The sequence below is a fragment of the Helianthus annuus genome, chromosome 8 (genome assembly GCF_002127325.2).
Source record: "Helianthus annuus cultivar XRQ/B chromosome 8, HanXRQr2.0-SUNRISE, whole genome shotgun sequence".
NCBI lineage: Eukaryota > Viridiplantae > Streptophyta > Magnoliopsida > Asterales > Asteraceae > Helianthus > Helianthus annuus.
In genome coordinates this window covers 76,977,922-76,987,320 of record NC_035440.2, presented here as the reverse complement: position 1 = coordinate 76,987,320, position 9,399 = coordinate 76,977,922, and the positions used below count along the sequence as shown (strand labels likewise).

Genomic DNA, 9,399 nt, shown 5'->3' with positions numbered 1-9,399 from the left:
CATGAGTAAATTGCAATTTTCTTCCCTGAGGTTTGGTCACTTTTGCGACTTTTATTCAAATGCTTGTTTTTTCGCATCTGGGTCCTTGTCGTTTCAAAATATTGTCAATTTCATCCTTAAGGTCGATAATTTATTGCGGCTTTCACCCCTCGAAATTTGATCATGAGGGTGGAGGGTATAGTCAATCACCCTAGGGTGTTTGAGTGAAATCCTACCCAATAATATTATGCCATGTCAACTCCCCATTCCACTCCTCATTTTGTACTCAATCAGGGGGTATGGTCAATCATCTAGGGTGTTTGAGTAGGTTAAAAAATAAAAAAATTGTGATTGGTTAAAAGGGGTTGGGACCCATCATTTTCTCAATCACTCCCTCTCCCCCTTTTGGTAAACACTCACCGATTTCCGCACCATTTCTCCAACTCACCGAACACCCTCAATCACTCGGTATAGTCACCGATCGGTGACTTATAGTCACCACTCAACTCCCCGCATATTATACCCTCCACCCTGTGAGATGAAAATGACACTTTTAAACGAAATTCGAAAAAATAACAATCCCTTGATCTACAGTCTACACGCACGCCCCCCGTACCTTTTAATCTGCTTTCCATGAAACCCTTTACTCTTTTCTTTTGAAAAAGGCAGCAGATACTTGCTCCAAAGCAAGTCTTTTTATTCTTTTTTTTCTGCTGACAAAATCTTTATACTGTTGATTCCCCCTTGTTTAACAGGTTAAGAAATCTGTCATTTTCCATTCTTTCAAATCTTGTGACAAAAATTGCATTTTGTTGACAAATTCAAATGGGTTTCTGCATCTTAATTCTTGGTTTCTTGTTCTAACCTCTTTGTTCAAATTTGAAGGCTTTTGAAAATACCCAACAAAAGGTGGACTTTGACTTGGCTATGATGAAGACTTTGACTTTAATTTGTGAAATTTGTCCCCAATTTCTTTGATTCCTTCTGTGGTGTGTGGTGGGGTCTTGTTTTCACCCTTTATGGCTGTTGACTATGAGCATATATTGACCTCAACAATCAAACCCATATTGGATTTCTGGTGAATTTAAGGTATTTTTCTTCTTTAATCTCATTAGGGTTTTTTTTATTTGTTCAAGTTATCATTTTTCAGGGTTTTATGGTATAATTTTGTACAAATTTGTTCAATTTTTGAAGTGATTTTGTTTGTTAATTTGATTTGGGTGATTTACAAATCAGTCAAATCTGTTATAATCTGATCTGGTAGTTGAAATCTGACGATATAAAGACCTAATTTGATTGAAAAATTGTTTCTTGAAAATCTTTTAGCTTTACAAAGAACTGGTATGAGGGATATGGATGAAGACGTGGCAAAAGATTGGAGAGAAGCTGTGGAGAAGATGCTTCCTCCCGGAACCACACTGCCCGAGGACGATCTCGATTACTCGATCGCGTTAGAATACATGGGTCCGGATGTATCTTACGAGCTTCCTAGGATAGAACCGTTAGATATAAACACCCGTTCAATCCCGACTGCATCCTTTGCCGAATCGTTCTCTGGTTCAAGAAGATCTGTCACCCGCAACGGCCCGGGCCCCCCTGTAATCGACCCTATCCCGTTGCCTGTTTCGTATATTGCAGGAGTGACGGATTCACCGAATCAAAGTCCGAGATTATCGGGAAGCTCGGAATCTGTAAGCTCGGTTTTGCATAACGCCGATTCTTATTCAGCTTCCCCGTCGGGTTCTCCTGGTTCAGTTCATAACCGAGATGACGCTCACGGGAATGAAGTGCGGCGGGGCCCTGTGGTGACTTTCAACACGGTTGATAGATCAGAAAGGGAAGAAGTCGGGTTAGAGAGGCCGGGTTATTCAGAATACGTTGCGGTTACTAGAGAAAAGAAGAAAAAGACGCAAAAACGACGAGTTTGTTATCGATGCGGCAAAGGGAAGTGGGAAACGAAAGAATCTTGTTTAGTTTGTGATGCGAAATATTGTAGTAATTGTGTTCTTAGAGCGATGGGATCGATGCCTGAGGGTCGAAAGTGCGTTACGTGTCTTGGTGAGGCGATCGATGAGTCGAAACGTCTTACTTTGGGGAAGAATTCGAAGTTATTGTCTCGTTTGCTTAGTCCTTTGGAAGTTAAACAGATAATGAAAGCGGAAAAGGAATGCTCTGCTAATCAGCTTCGGCCCGAGCAGTTAATTGTGAACGGGTATCCTCTTAAACCCGAGGAAATGGCGGAACTTATGGGCTGCATGTTACCTCCACGAAAATTGAAACCCGGAATGTATTGGTATGACAAAGAATCTGGTCTTTGGGGAAAGGTACATATGTTTTTCTTCAAGTTTTTTATATCACTATATATTTGTATGTGCAGATGCCAAACAGACTGGTCGGACCGGGTTTGGTAACGGGCCAAATGGATAATTTTGATAAGGGTTGTAATGATGTCGGTTGGTTGACCTAAATTAGCAACTTCTTTGTGCATATAGGTGTTGTACCTAATGCTTGGGGGGATTTTCAAAATTTTTTTGATTTATTACTTTTAACGCAAAAGTATTTGATAAACTACTTTTAACCCAAAACTATTTGATTTTTTTACTTTTAACCCAAAACTTTTCATCTTTTGCAGTTTAACCTCACAACTTTTTTACTTTCAACTTTGGTTCCCTTTCCTTTTATCTTTCACAATTTTTTTTCGTTTTACGCTTTGTTCTAAATTTTGCGAGTTAATACGGTGCGACGTGCGTGTGTGGTTCAACGTTTCTACATTTCATTTTACGCTTTGTTCTATAAATTTTGCGAGTTAACACGACGCAACGTGCGTGTGTGGTTCAACGTTTTTACGTCATCTATTTTTTTCCCGTTTGACAAGTTTGTCGTAACTTAGTTATTATTTTCTATGTTTTACATTACGATCTAATTTATTCGCATTAACGCGACGCAACTTCAGCGTTGGTGGTCGCTTGCGGTGGTGTGGCATTAGTGCTATATGACACGGTTTTACGTCCCCGCCACAACTCGGGGGGTGCTTAATACTAGTTATTATAAATAATTAGATATTAGTCTATCAAATATGATTACAAAAATCATCTTAACCAAAATTATAATCTGTATTCTAGAATACATGTTGTTAGGAGGTTTTATGAATACAGGTGACTTTCATTCCTTTTGAACACATTTCCATTTTAGCTAACTTTATTTCTTTTACCCATTTGACCCGTTAAGGACAAAAGATGAGATAACCTAAAAATAGCGATTAATATAATTGTAACTAAATGGGTTGATATTGTCACTTTTACTTGCGTGTAAATATTGTAATATTTTATTTTTAATTTTTTCAGGAGGGCGAAAAACCCGATAGAGTTGTGAGTTCAAATTTGAGTTTTACCGGGAAACTTAGCCCGAGTGCAAGCAATGGAGATACGGAAGTTTACATGAATGGTAGAGAAATTACAAAGCTTGAGTTGCGAGTGTTAAAGGTTAATCACTTCATTCACTACCTCCCTTTTGGTTTTGTGGTAGATCTGACTGGTTGGATATTGGGTCAAAGCGGGTAGACCCACAAGCATTTTTTGAGCCATTTATATTATATATTTTTTTAACAAATTTTCAATGTGTTGAATATGATTGCAAAAATTTAAATAATAATAATAACAAACTGTTTTTCAATAAAATAATTTAGGAGGTTATATGCATTAGAAATACAATTTGGGGGATTTAGTAAACACATAGATAAATAACGGGTCGAAACTACCACTTCTAGTGTTTTTCATAACTTGTTGTCGATGGCAAAATGGGCAGGTTAGGTAACAGGCCAAAACGGGTGCATCAAATATGGTTACCAAAACTATTATATAAATATGATCCAATTTTTTTTTAAATAAAGCTATTTAGGTGGATGTAAAGTTGTAAACACTTGCGAATACATTGAGCAACCTTTAAACCATTCAACATGTTTCATTTTATGTGCCCGACTGACCCATTATTAACATGATATAACTAAATTATCCCATTATGCATGAATGGATATGAAATCATGCATCACTAAAATTTGTTTTTCCATTTATTGCGATAAGTTAATATGAAATCTGCTTTATCAATTTGTTTCAGGTGGCACATGTGCAATGTCCCCGCGACACTCATTTTTGGGTTTATGACGATGGCCGTTACGAGGAGGAAGGCCAAAATAACATCAAGGGAAATATTTGGGAAAAGGTATATAAAATCTCGTATATATTTACGGTCAATCGCGTGTATGGAACTTGGAATAACGTCTTTTTGGACAGGCTAGTACGCGGTTGCTTTGTACATTGTTGTCGTTGCCCGTGCCACACGGTCAGCCGCAAAGAGAGAAGGATGAACCCAGCAATTATGCCACTGTTCCTAATTACTTTGAGCCGAAAAAAATTCAAAAGCTTTTGTTACTTGGACTTGAGGGCTCCGGAACCAGTACCATCTTTAAGCAGGTATTTCATTGTAAAATTCGTAAAACTATTTGCTTAAGTGTTAGAAAGTAAACTATATATGTTCAGGTTTAGGACATATTTTATTTTTTAATTTTTTATATAAAAAATACCCAATTAGTTTAAGTTATGACATAAGGCACATTGTTTTTAGTTATAAAATTAAGCGGGTCAACCCGCGAGCCGAACACGACCTATTTAAGTAAAGTGTCTTTGGGTTCAACCGGAAACTGATTAGGACCCGTTTAGAGTAAATCTAAACTTGCAAAATTGTGTGTTAGGCTCGTGTTGCGTCAGAAATTCATACCCAAAGTTTTTAAATATTTTATAAGGAATTATTAAGTATGATCACACAAACCATATTATTTCTATTATATACTAAATTATTAAGTAAACGGGTCAAAAATGCCACCAGCTCTACAACAGACTAGAATGTTGTATATATTATAATTATATATTTTTTTTATTTTTTTTATTTAAAGGTAAAAAAGAAAATTAAAAAAAAAAAATAAAAAAAACAGAAAAATAAATCGGGTAAATTGCTAAACTCACCTTTAACTGGGTTTGTGATTTGGATGGAAATGTCAACAAAATCAAAACGCCAGGTGTCCAGATACAAAAAAAAAGTTATTTGGATGTAATAGGAAAATCAGCCCAAACCTCAGGGACGATTTTGGCATTTTACTCTATATTTTGTATGATTACAAAAACTTTTTTTTGAATAATGATCCATATTTAATTAATTTTGCTATGCTTGATGCAGGCGAAGTTCTTATATGGCAACAGATTCACTGATGAAGAGTTGCAAAATATTAAGCTTATGATACAGAGCAACATGTATAGATACCTTAGCATTCTGCTTGATGGACGAGAGCGCTTCGAGGAAGAAGCATTGATGAAAAAGAATTCCCATGATCAATCCAATGACACAAGTACATAACTATATAAAGTTATTTATAAAAAACATACGCAATAAAACACACTTTTTTAAGTTTTTAGGAGATTATATTATATGATATATTATAAACGTGCGGTTTCATTTCAGGCAACGAGGGCAATGATGAAGAAACTGAGGTCTGTGTCTACTCCCTTAACCCGAGATTGAAGCATTTCTCTGATTGGTTACTTGATATTATCGCGACTGGAGATTTGGACGCGTTCTTCCCTGCTGCAACACGCGAGTATGCTCCACTCGTTGAAGAGGTGTGGAAGGATCCCGCCATTCAGGAAACTTATAAAAGGCGAAGTGAATTACATTTCCTACCCGATGTTGCAGAGTACTTTTTGAGCCGGGTATATTGTTTCTCGTATCACTTTCGGGCTGTTCATCGTTTTGTTTGGACGTGGTGAGATATGCGGGTTGGATAATGGGTCAAAATGGGTTTCGGTCAAAATGAGTAATTTTTATGTAGGTGGAAAGAGGTGTACAAACCGAACTGGTTTTTTAGGGGTAAACAAACCGGTTTTCGATGATCAAACCCTAGATCGATTAAACCGATTCTGGCTGGTTTATAAACCGTTTGGGACAAAAAAAACCCGGTTTTTTAAGAACTGGTTCAGTTTATAAACCGGTTTCAAAGATCAAGAATACAAACCGGTATCCAAACCGTCGGCCGGGCCGGGTTGAAAGCAGCTTTTGAAAAACCGTTTTTTTTTTCAAACCGGTGTTTTGCCCACCTCTAGGTGGAAACGTGTTGACCATAATAGTAAAAAACGGCTAAACACGATTACAAACAATATATATTACAATAATCGGATTTTTTTTAATAAAACTTCTTTTTAGGAGGTTGTTCACTTTGGGTGACTTTTGACCCGTTTGACCATTTCCCCATATCCTTACTTTCTTGATTTTATCTATTTGACACGTTAGAGATACAACACAACCCGAAATCCCGAATCGACCTGTTCATAAGTTAATGGGGCCGAAATTGTCTTTTTTAACGTTGTTTTAACGTCTTGGTCTTGTGTCGGATCAGGCGGTTGAGGTTTCTAGCAATGAATATGAACCTTCAGAGCATGACATATTATATGCTGAAGGAGTCACCCAAGGGAATGGCTTGGCTTTTATTGAATTCTCCCTTGATGATCGTAGCCCGATGTCCGAGACATTTACTGACAATCTTGATGCTCAATCGCAACCTCTTTCCAGGTATATTTATTTTTCTTCAGATTCGCTCACTTTTTTATTTCAAAAAGCTGCTCTTGGTACAATGGGTTAAATGCCCCAAATAAAATGAAAAATAAAAATAAAAACAATGAATTGCTCATAAGTTATCTTCTTTATACATTGTTTTGTTAGATATCAACTCATTAGAGTAAACGCCAAAGGAATGAACGAAGGTTGTCGATGGGTAGAAATGTTTGAGGATGTTCGAGTAGTCGTGTTTTGTGTTGCCCTAAGTGACTACGATCAAATGTGGCTATCACCCGACAACACGGGAAGCGGGTCCCTACTTCAAAACAAGATGATTCAAAGCAAAGAACTATTTGAAGCGATGGTCAAACACCCGTGTTTTAAAGACACTCCATTTGTCTTAATTCTAAACAAATACGATCTTTTCGAGGAGAAACTGAAGCAAACCCCGCTAAGTGCATGCGAGTGGTTCACGGACTTCAGTCCGGTTCGACCCTACACCAACAACCATAACCTAGCCCACCAAGCGTACTACTACGTGGCGGTGAAGTTCAAGGACCTGTATGCATCTCTGACCGCCCAAAAGCTTTATGTGTGGCAAGCCAAGGCCAGAGATCGTGTGACGGTTGATGAAGCGTTTAAATACATAAGAGAGATTGTAAAATGGGATGATGAGAAAGAAGATACGTATTATGGTGGGCCCGAGGACTCGTTCTATAGTACAACTGACGTGAGCTCGCCACCACATGTTAGGCAAGAATGAAGTAAGGTGAACTATCTTTGATTTGTGTTTGTTGTTGTGTAGATAAGATGGTGAATAAGTTATCATATTTATTCGGATTTTTTACGAGTTAGTGGATGTGTTTACGCACTTGGGAGTTTAACAATTTGATCCGAGTGTGGTATAGCTCTTGTGTAAGTTAATATGAGAAGCGTTAAGACTTAAACGAAGTTTATTATATGCTCAATGGCGCAATATAAAAATCATGTATGTATGAGATGACTTAAAGTGCAACAAACTCAGGTGTTCCTGTTTCTAATGACTTAAACAGGATTGGCCCGTCTATATGCGTCTGGTTTGAAGATTGAAGCTTCTCAATAATCCCTTTAAGATAGTTAATCGCATCATCTTTCCAATTAGAGATTGTAGCAACAATCTGTCTGAAATAAACGAAAGACTTGTGTTTACTGCTTCTAAAAAACCCAATTTTTTTACTGCAGAAGTAAATGAGAACCTGAAAAACAAACGCCTAATCTCTTGACCAAACTTCAACCAAATCTACACACAATATACAAAAATTCACAGCAATCAAACGCTAATTTCAAGAATTATAAAACGAACAGATAACCGAAATACCTGAAAAACGGGGAGAAAGATGAAGCGTTGGAGATAGAAAGTGAGTTCATGCCATAACTTCCTTTGATAGAGATCGTAAAGTGTATCACACCAATCGAAGAGCTCCGGATGCTCATCACAAAGAGCATCCATGGTATTGACTAGTGAATTAACTAGATGACAAAAGAGTTTGCAAAGGTGTTTACAGGCAATAGAATGATGAGAAATAATATGGAAAATGGAGTTTGTGATTAGAGTATAACAAACTTTTGAAAAGGTTGTTATCAATTTGAATTTGTTTTTATATATTATTTTAGATAAAAAGGTATAAATTTCAATAATTAATTGGACAATATCATTTAAAGAATTTTTTTACAAGTTTTTCTAATACATAATAATATTTCCCCTTAGAAGAACTCACATATATATATATATATATATATATATATATATTACTTTTATGGTCTCAGTGTGTATTTCAGCTCAATTAAATATTTCCTGTTAAGAGTTGAGCTCGAACGGGCTCTAGCTCAACTCGACTCAGTTTGTGTCCAACCCTACAATGTTCATCTTGTGGGTGATATTTATTATAAGTATAACAATGTAAAACAAGTGTCACATTAACCAAATATATTATTTTAATCAGTTTGACACTTTTTTATAAATTTATATAAATAAATAGTTTTATTATTTGAAACATTATTTTTATAGGTAAAGTGATTAGTACTGGTATTTTATAACTTTACATAGTTCTTTTTGGTATTGTAGGCTATATCGAGTGCCAGATACTATGCCACACATTAACAAAAAGAAGACATAACAAATCCATAGAAAATCCATCAATCAACAACGGATAGTGTACAGATTTATAATTAGTGACTTTGAACTGCTTTAGAGCATAGTGTCACGTCCCGCTAAAATTCAGCCCAAGATTTCAGCAATCTAGAGCTTTCCAGGACCATCTAATCGCATCTGGAGCTGCCCGGAAGGTTCCGGAACAGCCCGTACTCTTCCAGCAACTTAAGGGGCACAAAACACATAAACTTCCAGCAAAGAACACTCTAGAACCCGCTAGAAATGACACTTCCAGCAAAGAACACTCTAGAACCCGCTAGAAATGGCTGGACAAAACAGCCATAAAAATATGCCATGGAAGGATCTAGATTTCAGCAAATATCATGATATGTAGTAGGAAATATCTTAGATATTTAAGCATGATATTTTGTAAGGAGGGTTCTAGATATAAGACACTCTAGATGGTGATCAATGTAGTATAAATAGGGATCATGGACGCTCATTTGAAATATCCCTAAACACTTGTAAACATCATCACTCTTATAAGCTCAATTAAATATTTCCTGTTAAGAGTTGAGCTCGAACGGGCTCTAGCTCAACTCGACTCAGTTTGTGTCCAACCCTACAATGTTCATCTTGTGGGTGATATTTATTATAAGTATAACAATGTAAAACAAGTGTCACATTAA

The 9,399-nt window shown here is 36.6% G+C and overlaps 2 protein-coding genes across 2 annotated transcripts; one reads left to right on the top strand and one right to left on the bottom strand.

The window, feature by feature from the left end:
- Positions 1-555: 555 nt before the first annotated feature.
- On the top strand, positions 556-7,547 carry LOC110873081 (extra-large guanine nucleotide-binding protein 3). The gene is made up of 10 exons (XM_022122011.2): positions 556-734; positions 865-1,068; positions 1,306-2,303; positions 3,324-3,461; positions 4,093-4,197; positions 4,269-4,448; positions 5,209-5,377; positions 5,491-5,738; positions 6,422-6,594; positions 6,745-7,547. Exons 3-10 carry the CDS (start codon positions 1,323-1,325, stop codon positions 7,340-7,342), a joined length of 2,592 nt encoding a protein of 863 aa, XP_021977703.1. The 5' UTR covers positions 556-734; positions 865-1,068; positions 1,306-1,322; the 3' UTR covers positions 7,343-7,547.
- On the bottom strand, positions 7,547-8,105 carry LOC110873082. The gene is made up of 2 exons (XM_022122013.2): positions 7,937-8,105; positions 7,547-7,858 (listed from the first exon to the last, which is right to left on the bottom strand). Exons 1-2 carry the CDS (start codon positions 8,066-8,068, stop codon positions 7,643-7,645), a joined length of 348 nt encoding a protein of 115 aa, XP_021977705.1. The 5' UTR covers positions 8,069-8,105; the 3' UTR covers positions 7,547-7,642.
- Positions 8,106-9,399: the final 1,294 nt, after the last annotated feature.